Here is a 22,079-nt window from a genome sequence, read left to right on the forward strand (position 1 = left end):
GTTCCAAGTCAGGATGGTGTGTGACTTGGAGGGGAACTTGCAGCTGGTGGTGTTCCCATGTATTTGCTGCCCTTGTCCTTCTCGTTGGTAGAGGTCGCGGGTTTGGAAGGTGCTGTCTAAGGAGCCTTGGTGCATTGCTGCAGTGCATCTTGACCACTGTGCGTCAGTGGTGGAGGGAGTGAATCTTTGTAGATGGGGTGCCAATCAAGCGGGCTGCTTTGTCCTGGATGGTGTCGAGCTTCTTGAGTGTTGTTGGAGCTGCACCCATCCAGGCAAGTGGAGAGTATTCCATCACACTCCTGACTTGTGCCTTGTAGATGGCGGACAGGCTTTGGGGAGTCAGGAGGTGTGTTACTCGCCTCAGGATTCCTAACCTCTGACCTGCTCTTGTAGCCACGATATTTATATGGCTACTCCAGTTCAGTTTCTAGTTAATGGTAGCCCCTAGGATGTTGATAGAGGGGGATTCAGCGATGGTAATGCCGTTGAAGGTCAAGGGGAGATGGTTAGATTCTCTCTTTTTGGAGATGGTCATTGCCTGGCATTTGTGTGGTGCGAATGTTACCTGCCACTTATCAGCCCAAGCCTGGATATTGTCCAGGTCTTGCTGCATTTCTAAACGGACTGCTTCAGTATCTGAGGAGTCACGAATGGTGCTGAACATTGTGCAATCATCAGTGAACATCCCCACTTCTGACCTTATGATTGAAGGAAGGTCATTGATGAAGCAGCTGAAGATCCCATTGACCTCAGTTTTGTTGGGGCTCCTTGATGCCGTACTCGGTCAAATGCTGCCTTGATGTCAAGGGCAGTCACTCTCACCTCACCTCGAGTTCAGCTCTTTTGTCCATGTTTGAACCAAGGCTGTAATGAGGTCAGGAGCTGAGTGGCCCTGGCGGAACCCAAACTGAGCTGAGTGATTCCATGAAATCTTCATCCTCAACGATGCAGAGTCCAGAACGTGACTGCAAAAGGCAATACTGATGTGTTCGCAGCCATCTTCAGCCAGAAGTGCAAAGCAAATGATAAACCTCAGCCACCACTCGAGGTCCCCACCACTGAAGCCAGTCTTCGGTCAATTCAATTTACTCCACGTGGCATCAAGAGATGCCTGAGCACATTGGATGCAGCAAAGGCTACAGGCACCAACAACATCATGACTGTAGTGCTGAAGAATGGTGCTCCAGAACTAGCTGCACCTCTAGCCAAGCTGTTCCAGCACAGCTACAACGCTGGCATCTATCTATGAAAAATTGCCAAGGTATGTCCTTTCTACAAAAAGTAGGACAATACAATTAGGCCAACCACCACCCCATCAGTTCTCTCTCAATCAGCAGCAAACATTATTGACAGAACACAAGAAATAGGAGAAATGGACCATCGGGCCTATCGAGCCTGCTCCGCCATTCAAAACGATCATGGCAGATCTTAAGATTTCAACTCCACTTTCCTGCCCACTTGCCATATCCCTCGATTCCCTGAAACACCAAAAATGTGTCTATCTCAGCCTTAAATGTATTAAACGACGGAGCATCCACAATCCTCTGGGATAGAGAATTCCAAAGATTCACATTCCTTTGAGTGAAGTAATTTTTCCTCATCTCAGATCTAAATGATCGTCCCCTTATCCTAAGCCATGATCTTATTGAATGGCGGAGCAGGCACGAAGGGCTGAATGGCCTACTCCTGCTCCTAAGTCCTATATTCCTAGATACAACAAATCCTACAACCACTAACCAGTATCAGAAGACTTGCTTTCATCCACTTTAGATTCTGTTCCATTATGGTTTTCTTTAGCTCCTGATACCTGGCATTAGAAAAAGAGATCCACACGTGAACATAATATTAAACTTAAATGATGGCATGTCTGTGAAAATTATATGTATCTCTAACATGTTTAGAAGTACACAGTTTATCTTCCTCACCATCCTTTCAGTTACATTCCATTTTGTTCAGGAGAGACTTAAATTTGCATTTAAGGTTCCCAATGTGACCCTAATACTATTAGGATTAATATTGTACCTGCAAATCTCAGTTTTATCTACAACAGGCTCATCCTTTTTGAATCATTATTACCAGAGGTGAAGAAAAAACTTCAGAACTATGCTTTAACTTCATTACGTTAACAAATCAGATGGTATTCAGTGCACAGCACATGATCAAATGCTCATGTAGGACAAAAATAAAGTTTACAGATGATTTTATGTAAAATATGAGAAATCAAGAAGCTATTCTCTCAACTGGTAGACATCAGATGCACAACTCGAAGGGGTGGTGGTGGTGAGATTTAGGAATAAGCATCACATTCCACAATTTTTCCTTTGGAACTGGATTCCAGAACCCAAGCATCACATAAACAAAGTTACAACCAGCTTTGTATATGATAACAAAACCCAAGAGGCTATATTTTCCTATATGCTGATGGTAGGCACGATGCCTTGCTGCTTCAATGTACTCAGAAAATTATCTCTCGAATGATTTGATTTAGGTAAACAATATGGTATATCAGTAAATTATATCCTAGTTCCACAAGAAACCAATTGATATGAAAGGTGATCATAAGCAACATAGATACTTATCCATCTATATGTACAAAAGTACAATTTGTCAAGAGGAATGCAGTCATCTTGACTGTACTTTTTATAACTGTTGAAAACCTTGACATTCAACGCCATATTTATTTATATATAATGGGCCCACTGCTTTCCTCAGTTACTTCCACAAATCAATAGTATTGCATCTTTTTCTAAAAAAAAATGCTCCACTGTAGGGAAAATTCAGCTATGCAACAAACTTGTACGCATGGTTTACTTTACATTTCTCAATAAGAAAACAAGTAGTTATCTTAAAATATATTTCCAAGAGTGAAGGCAGCATGGTATTTCAATACCCAGTTATTTCCAATTTGAGCCAGAGGAAACACCAAATCAGAAGTGGCAAAGTCACTTTCATCCAGTTCTTTAGAGGTGTTTTCAGAGCACCGCTGGTAGAACCTGGAAATGGATTAATTATCCTTATTTGTGAATGGCATAAGCTCCCTCCCCCGCAAATAGGAAACTGCTATACTCCCTCACACCAAAAACAACAGTGTGATGAGTTGCTTAGTACCAACTGGCCCAGCTGCATTTTAGAAACTTCCAAGTCATCAATAAACACTTAATTGGTAATTTAAAAAAAATCTATAATCAAGGCATTCTTGGGTGGCTGTTGCGCTGGATTATCTAGACTGGATCAAAAACACTGGGAAAGGGTATGTGTTGTAACCAAATCCTTCAAATTGGGTTGCTTATGCATCAATTGGAATCTATGAGTCTGATTGGAGGGGCATTTATATTTGGAATGTGTTCTGGATACAAAATGTTATTAATTTCAATTGTAGAAGTAATTGACTTTGCTGTACCTGAAAAGTTAGGAGGAATGCATATGTAATTAGAAACCCACTTGAAGCCTGCAAGGCTCCACTAATCTTTTCTGGGGAGGATTCGGTCTCAAAGAGTTGCAATTTCTCCCATATGATTGTTGACTACCTATGACATGGGCAAAGCCAACAAAAATATTTGATGAGCAGATAGGTCCACCTCAAGCCTATGAAAGCAGCCAGCTGGACTTCTAGATGAGACATCATAAACTCATGTGTACTAAACCTCTGCCAGGTCTTATGAAAAAACAAGCTCCAACATCACCCAACTTAACTGAAATAATCATCCTTCTCATCTAGGAAAAAGGGTAACTCTATGAAGTCCTCCTAAACAGGGCCAGTCATTGACCTTTTGGCGGACAGAGTCTCCAGTGCATTAAAGTATCCTCACCATCAGTTAACATTAACTTTTGACATGAGATGAAAAACACAATGAAGCAACCCTGCCAACCCAGTATTGAAGATAAACTGACTATGGGAGAAATGAAAACCTACCTATGGATTTCTGAGCAAGACCCAGTAAGTAACGAGAAAGCAATGTGATCTACTGTATGAAGTTAGCAAATTTATGATATAAATGATATGAAGCTGGTTATCAGCTCACAAAGGGTTTATGAAACAAGATTACCACTCATCAGCATAAAATATGGCAAAATTCCATTCTTCCTCATTTTGTGTTTATGCATTCGAACTGAATCACATCAAGCTTCTATATACATATTGGGTAAAGTGACAGACCTTTGCAACAATAGGCAAAAAACATTAAATGCCACAAACTTAATTAAAAAAAATAAGACTGTGAAGCAATCATCTAGGGTGCAGTTTTAGCTCATATACAGAAGATGAAAACCCAGTTCAGATTTGGATTTTCAAATAAATCAAAGGCCTAACTCTATGACGGATACTTACATCTGACAGAACATCTGGATCCATGTTGAACTGCTTTCCTGATAACGTAGCCTGAAAATCTTCTAAACTACAGTCAATACTGTCCAAATAGTCCATAAGTTCAATCCTGCAAGACCAAAGATTGTTTAATACTCATTAAAAAGTTAATTGCTTACTGAATCGCATGGCAGCTTTCAAAGAACTGATTGACTGGCTATATATGAACTGTAGCCAGAATGACTGTTAACTTTGATTAAATAGCAACATGCAAGAGTTTATGCATGCACACATCATCTACAGAAAAATTACACTCATGAAGCGATTTAGAGTCAGTTGTGTACAGTTCAGCATCATGCAATCCACTGTGCTGATCTACCCAATAAGTTCAAATCCAAACAGACTTTAGCATGTTATATTAAGATAAATTACACAATAACAAAATCAACCCTCAGGTGATCATTTATAGACATTGTTCTTAACATGAACATACTTTCAGACTACATACAGACTTCTAAATATGATGGTGCAGGCTGATACTACATTGCACAGAAAGAACAAACTTGAATTTACATACCAATTTAGGACACCACAAAGCACTTCATAACCAATGAATGAGTGCAAATCATTTAAGCAGGAAAATACAGCAAACAATTTGCACATAGCACGATCTTCCATTTAGTAAATTAATGAATGACTAGATAATTTATTTTCAATGATGTTGGCTAAATAGAAAATATTGGCCAGGACACCAGGAGAACTCATAATACATCAAAATGGCACATCACAACATTCCTCACATTTACTCACTTGCCAAGAAGGTTTATGTTCTGCGAAATAACTGCATTCTCATTCAAAATAGAGTCCATCATGGAGATAGGATCTTCAGAACTGATTGATGATTCAGTGTTTGTTGTTTCAACATTGTCATTCATTATAGTGTTCATAACATGGTCGGTACTGCATACATCCATTACCTCAGATGATGAAAGTTGTTTCCGATTTTTAGCATTCTCTTCACGCAAAGAATTGTCCTGTTCTACGACTCTGGACAGGTCACAAAGTACACAAAATTTGATTTTAACAGTTGATACAGGGAACATTTCTTTATGCCATGTATGAAAAACTATATACTAAAACTACAAAATAGAATTTTTTTATATGAACAAATCCCTTCTTCCATCAAGAGCTATAGAAGTATCCATAACCTATCAAGAACTCAGTCTTTAAACAAAAAGTAACTAACACGATAATAAGGTTAGTCAATTTAAATGTCATTTAGCAGATTTCACAAGATTCCCCTCCCCGCTGGTCCATAGGTTTTGTTGAGCCTTTCTGCAAGTTGTTGAATATTTTTCTTCCCACATACCATTACTAGCACCATTGAGTTTCCTCCATTTGAATTTTCAGAAGGAACAGATTACTGAAGGAATGCTCAACAGTATAAGAGATAACCTGTGCCTACTGCAGAACAGTAGACAGAAGCACCGAATACCAAAGAAAACTGGAATGGCATCAGTAAGACGTGGAAACGTTTGGCAGTATTCTCAGAAGCACCCGAGATACAGTAGGTTACATTTTCAATGATATACTGCATGAAACCTGGCATACAGCCTACTGATTGGCCACATTCACCAAGACTGCACCGACCAATTCTGTCGGCCCCAGCACACTTCTCAAATGACTGTGGGAAACAAATTTTTAGTCTAGGTCAGACAGCCATCTGCAGAGTATCGACATTGGCTGTAGAGACACCTATACCACCGAGCAGTACAGGGCACACCCATCAACAATTAACAGTCTGCTACTGCCTGAACTATTCTGATGCTGATAGTAAGTTAGAAAATGTGCACTTTTACAAGGCCATTATACCATGCAAAACAATGTTGGCAGGATTCAGCATGTTTGTGCTCATTATCCTGCAGTTTTCGACCCAATCTGAAAGACTGAAAATTATCGCTGGTGAATGCAGAAGTGGAAAACCCTGGCCTACATGCTTACTTGCAGTTATGTGTTCTTTTAAGGTATCGCAAGCACTTTGCAGCCACTTATGCAGCAAAACACAGCAGCTGATTTGTGCAAAGCAATGTCCCACCAACAGCAGAGGTGATGAATGGCCAGTTAAACCTGTTTTTGTAGTGTTGCTCATTGGAGGAATTGCTGGTTGGGGCATACTCAAAGAGTAGCGCAACTTTTGTATCCGCCTAAATAGGTGGACGCACCCTCAAGCTAATACTGCTTCCAAAACAGTACGCTTTCAAAACAGCCTTTCATTACTGCACAGAATTATCAGCCTAGATTGTGCTCAATCATGGAGTGGATCTTGAATTCATGAACTTCTGACTAATGTCTGCTGAAGGCACAAACCTTATAATGTACTGATAAAAGTGCTACCAACCAAGTCATGCTGACACTGATTACATTAAGTTGGTAATCAATCATGCAACTCTACAAGAGGCAGATTATTGATAAAAACTAAAGCTGGATCATGAGACAGATCCATTTATAGGACTTGTTTCAATCCAGCGAGTCAAGTGCACTGCATAGACTCCAAGATAAAAAAAAATTAAAACTTTTAGGAATTAAACAGTATAAAGGTAGTCGATGAAAACAAGAAAACCTCAGCTTACTAGTTAGACAATGGTATGAATTAATCAGAGAATGGGATACCAATAGCACTGTTTCTTTAAGGCAATATTCTACCAACAAAATTATAGTGCAATGGCATTTCTACTTGAGAAATTATTTCTATAATTGAGTGCTGTAATTTGGTGGTTGAAGTACAAAAGACATATCAAAGCAACCAGGAACTGAATTCATACTCATTAACAGTAAAGGTAGATACTTCCTCCTCTTCAATTTTTTCTGTTTGTGTGTCTGTGATGTCACAAATAACAATGTCATCTAAGGTTCTGACACACTGCTTTACACCATTGGGTCCATGCACAGGTACCTACCAGGAGAAAGGATATGTATTGTAACTTCAAGTCACATCTTTTAAAAAAAAAAATTAAAACTACAAAAGGTTTTTATTTACATGGGTTGTATCATCTGGTTCTTTTACTATGTGATGAAAATATTTTGGCTTAGAAGGTCCAGTGGTATTAATCATTATTGGCCTAGGAACAAAGAAAACATAGTTAAATATGTATAACCTCTTAGAGATAACGAAGCACATTCAACCATGCGACACCCTATAGTTGTACCTCAGTCAAAATGAGCTAACCAGGTTAAATGATTTTTGCTTCCTGATTAATAGGCATATGGGAAAACCCAGAAACTGCAAGGTAAGTGCTACACTGGTCTACAATGATCTTTATCATTTTTTTCCCCATTCATTCATGGGATGTGGGCGTCACTGGCAACGCCAGCATTTATTGCCCATCCTTAATTGCCCTCGAGAAGATGGTGATGAGCTGCCTTCTTGAACTACTGCAGTCCTTGGGGTGTAGGTACACCACAGTGCAGTTATGAATGGAATTTCAGGACTTTGACCCGGCGACAGTGAGGAAACAGCGATATAGTTCCAAGTCAGGATGGTGTGTGGCTTAGAGGGGAACTTGCAGGTGGCGTTCCAATGCATCAGCTGCCCTCGTCCTTGTAGGTGTAGAGGTCGTAGGCTTGGATGGTGCTGTCGGAAGAGCCTTAGCGAGTTGCTGCGTGCATCTTATAGATGGTACACACTGCTGCCACTTTGTAGTGGTGAAAGCAGTGAATGTTGAAGGTGGTAAATGGGGTGCCAATCAAGCAGGCTGCTTTGCCCTTGACAGCGTTGAGCTTCCGGAGTGCTGTTGGAGCTGCACCCATCCAGGCAAGTGGCAAGTATTCCATTACACTCCCGACTTGTGCCTTGTAGATGGTGGACAGGCACTGGGGAGACAGGAGGCGAGTTACTCACCACAGAATTCCCAGCCTCTGAACTGCTCTTGTAGCCACAGCATTTATGTGGCTGGTTCAGTTCAGTTTCTGGTCAATGGTAACCCCCAGGATGTTGATTGTGGGGGATTCAGCAATAGTAATGTCATTGAACGTCAAGGGGAGACGGTTAGATTATCTACTTTGAGATGGACATCGCCTGGCACTTGTGTGGCATGAATGTTATTTGTCACTTATCAGGCCGAGCTTGAACGTTCTCCAGGTCTTGGTGCATCTGGACATAGGCTGCTTTAGTATCTGAGGAGTCGTGAATGGCGTTGAACCTTTTGCAATCATCAGCGAACATCCTCACTTCTAACCTTATGGTGGAGGGAAGGTCTTTGATGAAGCAGCTGAAGATGGTTGGGCCTAGGACACTACCCTGAGGAACCCCTGGAATGCAGATGATTGACCTCCAACCACAACTATCTTTTTTTTTTAATATAGAGAGGTACAGCACTGAAACAGGCCCTTCGGCCCACCGAGTCTGTGCCGACCAACAACCACCCATTTATACTAATCCTACATTAATCCCATATTCCTTACCACATCCCCACCATTCTCCTACCATCTACCTACACTAGGGGAAATTGACAATGGCCAATTTACCCATCAACCGGCAAGTCTTTGGCTGTGGGAGGAAATCTTCCTTTGTGCCAGATCAGATTCTAATCTGTGAAGAGTTTTCCCCTGATTTCGATAGACCCTAGTTTTGCCAGGGCTTCTTTGAGGCCATACTCCATAAAATGCTGCCTTGATGTCAAGGGCAGTCACTCACCTCACCTCTGGAGTTCGCTCTTTTGTCCATGTTTGGACCAAGGCTGTAATAAGATCAGGAGCTGAGTGGTTCTGGCAGAACCCAAATTGAGTGTCAGTGAGCAGGTTATTGCTGAGCAAATGCCATATGATAGCGCTGTTGACGACCCCTTCCATCACTTTGCTGATGTTCGAGAGTAGACTGATGGGGTGGTAACTGGCTGAGTTGGATTTGTCCTGCTTTTTGTGTACAGGACATACCTGGGCAATTTTCCACATTGTGGGGAAGATGCCAGTGTTGTAGCTGGACTGGAACAGCTTGGCTAGCGATGCGGCTATTTCTGGAGCACAAGTCTTCGATACTATTGCCGGAATGTTATCAGCCATTTCTTCATATCACGTGGAGTGAATCAGATTGACTGAAAACTGGCATGTGTGATGCTGGGGACCTCAGGAGGCGGCCAAGATGGATCATCTTCTCAATACTTCTGGCTGAAGATTGTTGCAAATGCTTCAGCCTAGTCTTTTGCACTAATGTACTGGGCTCCCCCATCGTTGAGGATGGGGATATTTGTAGAACGCACTCCTCCAGTTAGCTGTTTAATTGTCCACCACTATTCAAGACTGGATGTGGCAGGACTGCAAAGCTTAGATCTGATCCGTTGGTTGTGGGATCGTTTAGCCCTGTCTATTGCATGCTGCGTCCGCTGTTTGGCATGCAAGTAGTTCGGTGTTGTAGCTTCACCAGGCTGCCCTCCTGCACTCTTCACTGAACCAGGGCTGATGCTCTGGCTTACTGGTAATGGTAGAGTGTGGGATATGCCGTGCCATTAGGTTACAGATAGTGGTTGATGTTATGACCAGGTGAGAAAGGGGTCTAGGGCTCCCCTATCAGCCTTTTACTGGTTTGGCCAGAACAGGGTTTAATTTTTTAAAACCATGTTTTATCTTCCCTCTCAGTGAGTCCTTGCTCACTGCAAATTGTGATTGCAAAGAAATCAACCAGACAGGTTTTCTCACATTTAAACAAGAAAGGTGTAAGTTTATTAACCTTAAAACTCTAATTCAGTTAAAACTACTACAAATATGCACGCGACCAGCTACCATGCATATGCGCTAAACACACACGCAAATAGAGACAGAGGAGGAGAAAGAAGAGGAAAGGTTTGATCTAATAGCTGGAATTCGGTTACTGGTTTTGGATTGGATGTAAAGTCTTTGATTGAAGTTAAATCTTGCAGTTCTCGTTGGGGCCCAGTGCATACTTTCAAACTTGTTTCGCTGGTCTTCTGCCTTGACGCTCGAGTTACTTCTGTGCATCCCTGGAAATTTGCTAGAGACAGGGAGAAACTTTCCTGCTCTTTTGTCTTCAAATTGCAGTCTGTTCCTTTCCGTGTGATACAATTCAAACAACCCCCAGGTTGGCTAGCAGGTTAGTCATGTGACTAGCTCCTTATTTGGAACAGTCTCTCCTGCGAGGTTTGTGGATTCCCCCAAGCTTATTAGACACTAGGGAGGGGGGGATGGAATGCTGGATCTTACACATTCAATGTCCCTTGATCATCACTTTTGACAAAAATCCAGCTGGCTAAATGAATCAGGGAGGCACTCCCATTGTCTTCTTAATGCAACTGCCTTTTAGAATGCAAAAGTGCAGTCATATTTTCAGCCACTGGTGATGGTTGCATCTGGGATATTGTCTGTAAAGTATGATTCCATGAGTATGACAGTGTCGGGCTGTTGCTCGACTAGTCTGTGGGACAGCTCTCCCTATTTTGGCACAAGCCACCAGATGTTAGTATGGAGGACTTTGCAGGATTGACAGGGCTGGGTTTGCCATTGTTGTTTCCAGTGCCTATGTCGATGGCGAGTAGTCCGTCCGGTTTCATTGCTTTTCTTCGACATCGTAGCGGTTTGATACAACCGAGTGGCTTGCTCAGCCATTTCAGAGAGTATTTAAGAGTCAACCACATTGTTATGGGTCTGGAGTCACACGTAAGCGAGACCAGGTAAGGAAAGCAGATTTCCTTCCCTAAAGGACATTAGTGAACCAGATGGACTTTTACAACAATCGACAATGGTTTCATGGTCACTGTTTGACTAGATTTGAGTTCCAGATTTATTAATTGAATTCAAATTTCACCATCTGCCGTGGTGGGATTTGAACCCATGTACCTAAAGCATTAGCCTGGGCCACTGGATTACTAATCTAGTGACATTACCGCTACTCCACCGTCTCCCCCTATCCAGTGAATATAATACATTCTAATGATAAAAGTGGTTGAACATCTTTTAGGTCCCTGCGAAGGTCCGTGAGACACCAAAGTGGTTGCACAACTTGGGATCATCCGACTCTCAAGCACTGTGAGGTGAGCATTTCACAAGTAATTTAACTACAGCCTGATACGCAACATAAAGTAATGCACAGATAATCTATTAGACCTCTTGGAAACTATAAATTTGCTTACAACCCTCTAATTTATCAGAAGATACATACCTTCCACCAAATTTCTTGTAATAATTTCCATATAAACATTCAAAGATGCAAGTTCTCACCTAGCCCAATGGAATCCAAATATTGTGCTGCCAACTGTGCAACCTGGGTCTCCTAGCTGTGCATTGCATGTTTACAGATTCCAGCCTTGGGCCAATCTGTAATGCAATGGCAGCCTAACACACAGCCTTTCAAATCTCATTAACATTTTAGAAAAATCAGCACCAAATTAGTGGCAGGAGGCAGAGGGTGATGGTTGAGGGTTGTTTTTGTGATTGGAAGCCTGTGACCAGTGGTGCACCACAGGGATCGGTGCTGGAACCCTTGCTGTTTGTAGTGTACATTAATGATTTGGACGTGAATATAGGAGGTATGATCAGTAAGTTCGCAGATGACACGAAAATTAGTGTCGTAAATAGTGAGGAGGAAAGCCTTAGATTACAGGACGATATAGATGGGCTGGTAAGATGGGCAGAGCAGTGGCAAATGGAATTTAGTCCTGAGACGTGTGAGGTGATGCATTTTGGGAGGACTAACAAGGCAAGGGAATATACAATGGATGGTAGGACCCTAGGAAGGACAGAGGGTCAGAGGAGCCTAGGTGTACTTGTCCATAGATCACTGAAGGCAGCAACACAGGAAGATAAGGTGGTTAGAAAGGCATATGGGATACTTGCCTTTAATAGCCGAGGCATAGAATATAACAGCAGGGAGGTTATGATGGAGCTGTATAAAATGTTAGTTAGGCCACAGCTGGAGTACTATGTACAGTACAGTCGCCACACTATAGGAAGGATGTGACTGCACTGGAGAGTGTAGAGGAGGAGATTCACCAGGATGTTGCCTGGGCTGGAGCTATGAAGAGAGATTGGATAGGCTAGGATTGTTTTCCTTAGAGCTGAGAAGGCTGAGGGGGGATCTGATTGGGGGATACAAAATTATGAGGGGCATGGATAGGGTAGATAGGAAGAAACTTTATCTCTTAGCGGAAGTATCAATAATCAGGGGGCATAGATTTAAGGTAAGGGTCGGGAGGTTTAGTGGGGATTTGGGGTAATATTTTTTCACCCAGATGGTGGTTGGAATCTGGAACGCACTGCCTGAGGGGGTGGTAGAGACAGGAACCCTCATAACATTTAAGTATTTATACGAGCACTTGAAACGCCATAGCACACAAGACTATGGGCCAAGTGCTGGAAACTGCGATTAGAATAGATAGGTGCTTGACGGCCGATGTGGACACAGCGGGCTGAAGGGCCCGATCCTGTGCTTTTTAGCTCTATAATAGGAGGAATAGGAGGATAGAGCAGATGAATGCGTGGCTGAGGAGATGGTGCAGGAGGGAGGGCTTTAGGTTCCTGGATCACTGGGTCTGTTTCTGGCAAAGGTGGGACCTGTACAAGTTGGACGGGTTGCACCTGAACCGGACCAACATCCTTGCTGGGAGGTTTGCTAGTGCTGTTGGGGGATGGTTTAAACTAATTTGGCAGGTGGATAAGATACAGAGTGGAGGTACAGTAGGGGGTGAGGCACAGCCAAATATAGAAGAGAAACTGAGTCAGTCTGGAAGGCAGAGCAAATATAGACCTGTTGAGGCACAAGTGAAAAATGCAAGGTTGGATTGCATATATTTTAATGCAAGGAGTCTTAATAATAAGGCAGATGAATTAAGGATATTGATTAGCACATGGCATTATGATGTTATTGCTATCACAGAGACATGGTTGAAGGAGGGGCAGGACTGGCAACTCAATATTTCAGGGTATAGAATCTTCAGGCGTGACAGGGGAGGGGATAAAAGCGGAGGTGGCATTGCACTGTTGATCAAGGAATCAGTTGCTGCACTAAGGAGGGATGATATCTTAAAAGGTTCCTCAAATGAAAGCGCTGGAAAACGATAGTTCAGCCACAGCTGGAGTACTGTGTACAGTTCTGGGCACCACACTATAGGACGGATGTGATTGCACTGGAGAGGGTGCAGAGGAGATTCACCAGGATGTTGCCCGGGCTGCAGCGTTTCAGGTATGAAGAGAGACTGAAAAGGCTAGGGTTGTTTTCCTTAGAGCAGAGAAGGCTGAGGGGCGACCTGATTGAGGCATACACAATTATGAGGGACATTAATAGGTTAGATAGGAAGAAGCTTTTTCCCTTAGAAGAGGGCTCAATAACCAGGGGGCATAGATTTAAGGTAAGGGGCAGGTGGTTTGCAGGGGATTTGAGGAAAAAGCTCTTCATCCAGAGGGTGGTTGGAATCTGGAATACATTGCCTGAAGTGGTGGTAGAGGCAGGAACCCTCACAACATTTAAGAAGTATTTAGATGAGCACTTGAAACGCCATAGCATACAAGGCTACAGGCCAAGTGCTGGAAAATGGGACTAGAATAGTTAGGTGCTTGATGTCCGGCACTGACACGATGGGCCGAAGGGCCTGTTTCTGTGCTGTATAACTCTATGACTCTATTTGCAATTCAGGTTAAAAGAACTGATTGTGGACAGTTGTACGGTGTGGAGAGCTCTGTACTTTTAGTCTAGGATTTTTAAACATTCACTGGCTATTTTACAATGCAATTCATTAATAACGAGCACTCAATCAGGTTTCTAAAAGTATAGCTCAAATTTATAAAGTTCTAATTCGAATCAGTATCAGATTTTTAAAAATTAGCAGAGCTTACAAAACACTTTTAAAGATGAAGCTTTCTGTTTCCAACTTTATTTATTTATATTTAGAGATACAGCACTGAAACAGGCCCTTCGGCCCACCGAGTCTGTGCCGACCAACCACCATCCATTTATACTAACCCTACAGTAATTCCATATTCCCGACCACCTACCTACACTGGGGGCAATTTACAATGGCCAATTTACCTATCAACCTGCAAGTCTTTGGCTGTGGGAGGAAACCAGAGCACCTGGCGAAAACCCACAGTCACAGAGAGAACTTGCAAACTCCACACAGGCAGTACCCAGAATCGAACCCAGGTCCCTGGAGCTGTGAGGCTGCGGTGCTAACCACTGCGCCGCTGTGCCGCCCATATTAATATTAAACTGCTTTGGCATTTGTTCAGTAAAGTAACATACACAAGAAAAGTTAATTTATAGATGTGTATGTTTCATAAACAGCAAATTCCAATAACAGAGTGACTGATTGAGTTTAACAAACATTTACTCCAGAACAAACCGTAAGACATGCAAGTAGATAATTTCAGTATTAGAAGGCAGAACATAACCTAACTGGAAAATTGCAACATATTATAGTGCTGTGATTGTTGAATTTTTATAATGCAATTATTTGAGTGTTTGAAATGTGACAACATCTGCAATTACCTTGAAGAGTTGCAGATTAATGTTTAACTTTTAAATTTAAAATTAGCTGTGAACATGTATATTGTGGTCCTTTCAGGAAATTAACCAACCTTGAGCAATGTCACAATGTTTCAAATAATGTACAGAATGCTTGCTGTACAAATACTTTGTATTTTCTTAAGGGAAATAAAGTAAATTCATTAACCACCTCAGGAACTTGAATGACAAAAGAACCAAATACTTAATAAAGCCAGATGAATTAAGTTACCAGTATAACAATTGCTGTTTGCAATCTAAAAGCTCTACTTACAAAGGCCATCACTTTTATTATATTTACAAATTAAATAAGTACATCAGTTGTGTGGAAACTCAATGTTTCCAAACAGCAAAGAAAATCAGACACTACATTATTAAACATCAATAGTAATGCATACCTTTTCCGCTTCAGGGTAACAATTTGGTTATTCTGGACCAGACTAACGATAAATTTAATAATCTGAAAACAAGAAGTATAACCATTTATAATCAAAAATCCAAAATGCAGTCTGAAATGAAGTCAACATCTTTGTTCTAATAGAAAGTCATACAATAGGTCAGTCAAGCAAGTAGAAACATACTGAAAATAACAGTGAAGAAATTAACATAGTTTACCAAATATCAATCCATTTTTTTGTTTTCAGTACCCAGCAGAACTCAATGATGCCGAGTTAAAGGGACGTTAAACAGATCTCAAAAATACAAGACCCCCCAGACAACTTGCATTCATACACTGCCTTTAAGGAAGGAAAACATCTCAAGGCAATTCAAAGGACTGTAATCAGACAAAAATTGACACCAAGCCAAAGTAGGTGGTGATTAAGTTTAGTCAAATAGGTAGATTTTTTCCCCCCTTCATTTCCTTCAAGTGGCCATCCAATTTCCTTTGAAGTCATTGATTGTCTCCACCACTCGTAAGCAGCGAGTTCCAGGTCATTACCATCTGCTGCGTAAAAAGGTTCTTCCAAGACTTTCAATCTGTGTCCCCTAGTCCTTGTACCATTAGTTAATGGGAACAGCTTTTCCTTGTCTAACTTATCTAAGCCTGTCATAATCTTGTACACCTCTATTAAATCTCCCCTCAATCTCCTTTGCTCTAAGGGGAATAACCCTAGCTTTTCCAACCTTGTAACTAAAATCCCCCATCCCTGGAACCGTTCTGGCAAATCTGCTCTGCACCCTCACATCATTCCTTAAGTGTGGTGACCAGAACTGGCCACAATACTGCAGTTGGGGCCCGACTAAAGCTTTTACAAAGGTTCAGCATACCTTCCCTGCTTTTGTACTCAATGTCTCTATTTTTGAAGCCCAAGATCCCATTTGCTTTACTCACCACTCTCTCAATATATCCAGTCACCTTCAAAGATCGATGCACATGCACCCCCAGGTCCTTCTGTTCTGGCACTCTCTTTAGAGTTGTGCCATCATGGATATATTGCCTCTCCCTAGTCCTTCTGCCAAAATGCATCACCTCACACTTCTCAGTATTAAATTCCATCTGCCATCTCTCTGCCCACTCTGCTAGCCTATGTCCTGTTGCGTTGTTGGTTATTTAACTATAGGCAGAGTGGGGAAACACCGGACTGCACAATATGAATATTTTCCAAGGGCATTTTTCTCCAGTCAAATGTCCAAATTGTAGGTGAAAGTTGAGCAGATGAGGAAAAACCTTACCTGACGGATTACTTGCTGTTGCTGTGCATGTTTCTGTCTAAGATCTGCAATCTCTCTCCAAAGTGTTTCATTCTCCCTGTTGGTACACAAATAAAAACAAAACCTCTTGACTGACCAAACTGATGCTACCTTAATAGTTGAGGACTAAAATGGAGATAATCAAATATCCATGGAATATCACGGCTTGCTGCAGCTTGAAGTGGAAGGAGGAGAAAGGCAAGGTAATATTGATAGATACTGGCTCCTCTGTATAAGGCTTTGAATTTTTACCTCCAAACTTAAACAGTGAAAATTCTACCAGCTGCACCAAGCTGCCATTAGGCATTTAGCACCTTTTACAGAAAGTTTTTTGTTATTTGATTTAAAATTTCCATTTCACAAGTTTATAACTTATGGTCTCTCTAGCCTGCCACGCTTTGAAGTAATATTTTGCTTCTCGAAGGCATTATACTCTGTAGGCACTGGTCATCCTCCAGTACATCATCCAATCATCATTCTTGTGTCAACCTTGACAATGAGTGCTGGCGGTATATTTGACAATGGTGGGGACACCATATTCAAGCCCTTGACCACTGTCCACATGCACATATCCTGGAGGCATCACTTCAAAGCAAGCATGGAAATTTTGGTAAACAACTGATCCAGAGGCACAGTTTTAAATTCAGGCACCATACTGCTAGCCTGGCTGAGAATACCTAACTCAATAAAGACTAGGGATCGAGTCTGGGACTGACTGTCTGTCTGTTACTGATTTAACCAAATCACTGAGCTGTCAGCAATCACCAGGCAATGTACCTTAGGTGATCTGGAAACAGATACACAACAAATGGATCCTATTCTAAAAAGGGATTGTAAATTGTACGATGACGAAACAAAACCTGCAAGATGCATCAAGATGGGCGGCACAGTGGTTAGCACCGCAGCCTCACAGCTCCAGCGACCCGGGTTCAATTCTGGGTACTGCCTGTGTGGAGTTTGCAAGTTCTCCCTGTGTCTGCGTGGGTTTCCTCCGGGTGCTCCGGTTTCCTCCCACAGCCAAAAGACTTGCAGGTTGATAGGTAAATTGGCCATTATAAATTGCCCCAAGTATAGTTAGGGGAATATAGGGACAGGTGAGGATGTGTAGGGACAGGTGAGGATGTGGTAGGAATATGGGATTAGTGTAAAATTAGTACAAATGGGTGGTTAATGGTCGGCACAGACTCGGTGGGCCGAAGGGCCTGTTTCAGTGCTGTATCTCTAAATCTAAAAAAAATGTGCCTCCGTACTGGAAATTCAGAAAGAGCTCAAACTGATACTTCAAAACAATTTTTGAAATCGTAAAATTCAGGCAAATACAAAACATTTCACATGGTGCCCAATGGTCATTGAAGCATTCAGGGAAATCTAACACTTGTAAGGGAGCCCAATTTTCACTTCATTTTTGTAATTGCTGCACCAAAGTGAACCAAGCCCAGGAGCAGAAAATTCTTCCCCTATTTTGGCTGTCTAGCTAACACAAGCTGCTTTTTATTAAGAATGCAGTTGCAAAAGAACAGAACATAGCAATACCATTTCAAGGAAGTTAATCTTGAATCGAGATTTTCTTGTTTTCCTTGTATTTCTTGAACACTGGATAAAATTGCATTCAAGCCTTCTTGCTGGATTTTAGCTTCTTCTGGCTTAATTGAAGATACCTAAGATAATGTAAGCACAGTTAAGTAAGCTGAGTAAGCACAAGCATCAAAACAGACAAATGGTTAACTGTTGCACTTCCATTGGCATATCTTCTCTACTGGCCACTGAGATCCAAATTCAATTGGAAAAAGATACTGGGATAGTTAGAAGCATTAGAGCATCACTAATAAAATGGAGAATAATTTGAGTTTAAGGCATAATATTGGATCATGTAGAGTTTTATACCACCTCTAATCTACACTATACAAGATATGACCTACTTAAACACAAAATTGAAATGTGCAAATGTTCAAATAAACTTATGTATGCTCATTTCGCTGGAGGAAGACTTATAGCAAACTTCAAACTCAAATCTGCCCAATTTTTTTGACAGATATGATATTGAGCTAAGTAGAGTAATATCCCCATTGTTCATGCACTCATGGAATTGTTAAAATTATGCATCCACTTTGCTCTTGCTGCAGCTGGTCTAGCAAGGAAGCAGGAGATTGAGTAAGCTACTTTTTTTTTTAATTAAAAAAAGGATAGCGGTAAATAAATCATGTTAATTTCACTATAAATTTGTACAATTTTGCAGACACAAAAAATGCAAAATAAAAGTTTAAGAAGTGATGCAGAACGCAAGCGCACAAAGTTAAAATAGATGAGGTGGCAAAAAGCTGCAAATGGTGGTTTCTGTAGATTACAGGGGAAGGCAAAAAGACTGCAGACAGCCAAACTAAGAGAAAAGTGTTACAAATAAATAAAACTGGACTACAATAAAATGCTAAAAGGTTGGTGTTTGTCTATTTCTTACTTTTACAGTTTCAGTACCTTGATCGAGGTGCAGTAGGATCATAGGAAATAGGAGCAGAAGGCCATTTGGCCCGCTGTGCCTGCTCCGTCATTCAAACAGATCATGGCTGATCATCTTCCTCCACGCCATTTCTCCCCAGTATCCCCATATCCCTTGATCTCGTTAGCATTCAGAAATTATCGATTACTGTCTTGAACATGCTCAATGATTGAGCTTCCACTGGCCTCTGGGGTAGAGAATTCCACAGATTCACCACCCTCTGAGTAAAGAAATTCCTCCTCATCTCAGTCTTATATGGCCTGCCCCTTATTCTGAAACTGTGCCCCCTTGTTCTAGACTCACCAGCCAGAGGAAACATCCTATCCACATCCACCCTGTCACTCCCTGTAAGAATTTTGTGCAAATCCAAACTATAGATTCATGGGAAAGCAGCTTAAAAGACACATTTTGATTTTTTTTAACTCTCACGGGACGTGCGCATCGCTGGCTAGGCCAGCATTTATTGACCATCCCTAATTGCCCTTGAGGTGAGCCGCCTCCTTGAACCGCTGCAATCCATGTGGTGTACGTACACACACAGTGCTGTTAGGAAGGGAGTTCTAGGATTTTCATCCAGCGACAGTGAAGAAACGGCATGTTAGTTCCAAGTCAGGATGGTGTGTGGCTTGGAGGGGAACTTGCAGGTGGTGGCGTTTCTGTGCATCTGCTGCCCTTCTCCTTTGAGGTGGTAGAGGTCGCAGGTTTGGAAGCTGCCGTCAAAGTAGCCTTGGCGAGTTACCACAGTGCATCTTATAGATAGTACACACTGCTACATCTGTGTCAGTGGTGGAGGGAGTAAATGCTGAAGGTGATGGGTGGGGTTCCAATCAAGCAGGCTGCTTTGTTCTGAATGGGGTCAAACTACTTGAGTGTTGTTGGAGCTGCACTCATCTAGACAAGTGGAGTGTATTCGATCACATTCCTGACTTGTGTCTAGATGACGGACAGGCTTTGGGGAGTCAGGTGTCGAGTTACTCACCGCAGAATCTCCAGCTTCTGACCCGTCCTTGTAGCCACAGTATCTATGCGGCTAGTCCAGTTCAGTTTCTGGTCAATGGTAACACCCAGGATGTTGATAGTAGGACATTCAGCGATGGTAATGCCATTAAATGCCAAAGGGAGATGGTTAGATTCTCTTGTTTGAGATGGACGTTGCCTGGTACTTGAGAGGCACGAGTGTAACTTGCCACTAATTAGCCCAAGCCTGGATGTTGTCCAGGTCTTGCTGCATATGGACACGGGCTGCTTCAGTATCTGAGGAGTCACGAACAGTGCTGAACATTGTGCAATCAGCGAATTTCCCCACTTCTGACCTTATGATGGAAGGAAAGTCACTGATGAAACAGCTGAATGTGGTTAAGCCTAGGACACTACCCTGAGGAACTCCTGTAGTGATGTCCTGGGACAGATTATTGACCTCCAACAACCAGAACCACCTTCCTTTGTGTTAGGAATGACTCCAACTGGAGAGTTTCCCCCCAATTCCAATTTTGCTAGGGCTTCTTGATGTCATACTCTGTCAAATGCTGCCCTGATGTCAAGGCCAGTCACTCACACCCCACCTCTGGTGTTCAGCTCTTTTGTCCATGTTTGGACCAAGGTTGTAATGAGGTCAGGAGCTGATTGGACCTGCTGGAACCCAAACTGAGCGTCACTGAGCAGATTATTGCTGAGTAAGTGATAGCACTGTCGACAATGCCTTCCATCACTTTGCTCATGATCGACAGTAGACTGATGGGCGGTAATTGGCTGGGTTAGATTTGTCCTGCTATGTATGTACAGGATAGACCTGGGCAATTTTCCACAATGTTAGGTAGATGCCAGTGTTGTAGCTGTACTGGAACAGTTTGGCTAGGGGCGTGGCCAATTCTGGAGCACAGGTCTTCAGTACTATTGCCAGAATGTTGTCAGGGCCATAGCCTTTGCAGTATCCAGTGCCTTCAGCCGTTTCTTGATATCACATGGAGCGAATTGGATTGGCTGAAGACTGGCATCTGTGATGCTGGAGACCTCAGGAGGAGGCCAAGATGGATCATCAAATTGGCAGTTCTGGCTGAAGATAGTTGCAGATACTCCAGCTTTGTCTTTTGCACTGATGTACTGGGCTCCCCATCGTTGAGGATAGGGCTATTTGTGGAGCCCTCTCCTCCTGATAGTTGTTTAATTGTCCACCACCATGGACAAATGCATCTGTGACTAGTAGTTTAGTGAGGACGAGGTCAAGTAGGTTTTTCCCTCTTGTTGGCTGTTCTACCACCAGTCACAGACCCAGTCTAGCAGCTAAATCCTTTAGGTCTCAGCCAGCTCAGTCAGTAGTGGTGCTGCCGAACCACTCTTGGTGATGGACATTGGAGTCCCCCACACAGAGTACCACTGTGCCGCCACCTCTGGGTACATACCCAGGGATGGCGACGGTGGTGGTGTCTGGAACATTGTCTGCAAGGTATCAGTATGACTATGTCAGGCTGTTGTTTGACTAGTCTGTGAGACAGCTCTCCCAATTTTGGCACAAGACCCCAGATGTTAGTAAGGAGGATTTCACAGTGTCGACTGGGCTGGGTGTGCAGTTGTCATTTCCGGTGCCCAGGTCAATGCCGGGTGGTCCATCCTGTCTCATTCCTTTCAGATTTTTCTCCAGCAATTTAGTACAACTTATTGGCTTGCTGGGCCATTTCAGAGGGCCTTTAAGAGTCAACCACATTGCTGTGAGTCTGGAGTCACATGTAGGTAGACCAGACCATGTAAGGGCAGCAGATTTCCTTCCCAGATGGGTTTTTATGACAATGCAACAAAAGGACTCACTTAAGAGACCCAGGACCAAATTTATGAAATGGATTTAGGACATAAAAGGGAAACTTACATCACTTCTGAGTAAGTAGCCATATGAAGACATTGATATTTCAATTATTGACACAGCGATTTGACCACTTCCTCATCTACCTTTCCACCCAGAGCCCCAAGCCTCCTCAAATTTTCTCCCATCCACCACTGGAAAAACTCTCATTCAACTCCTAAAGCCTTTGGCCTTCAACCCACTTTACCTCTGTTACTGAACTATTCCCAAGCCTCTGCATTTGACATTCATA

At 42.4% G+C, this 22,079-nt stretch overlaps 1 protein-coding gene across 1 annotated transcript in view; it reads right to left on the reverse strand.

The window, feature by feature from the left end:
- hsf2 (heat shock transcription factor 2) overlaps positions 1-22,079 on the reverse strand; it is a 40,687-nt gene that overhangs the window by 9,571 nt on the left and 9,037 nt on the right. Inside the window, exons 4-11 of the mRNA XM_068025404.1 lie at positions 18,033-18,157; positions 16,482-16,557; positions 15,206-15,267; positions 7,341-7,422; positions 7,126-7,256; positions 5,114-5,350; positions 4,328-4,433; positions 1,738-1,807 (exon numbers count right to left, since the gene is read on the reverse strand). Of these exons, the coding sequence (XP_067881505.1) occupies positions 1,738-1,807; positions 4,328-4,433; positions 5,114-5,350; positions 7,126-7,256; positions 7,341-7,422; positions 15,206-15,267; positions 16,482-16,557; positions 18,033-18,157 (889 nt within the window). The remainder of the gene's footprint in view (positions 1-1,737; positions 1,808-4,327; positions 4,434-5,113; positions 5,351-7,125; positions 7,257-7,340; positions 7,423-15,205; positions 15,268-16,481; positions 16,558-18,032; positions 18,158-22,079) is intronic.

This window comes from Heterodontus francisci, chromosome 3 (assembly GCF_036365525.1).
Source record: "Heterodontus francisci isolate sHetFra1 chromosome 3, sHetFra1.hap1, whole genome shotgun sequence".
In the NCBI taxonomy this organism is placed as follows: Eukaryota; Metazoa; Chordata; class Chondrichthyes; order Heterodontiformes; family Heterodontidae; genus Heterodontus; species Heterodontus francisci.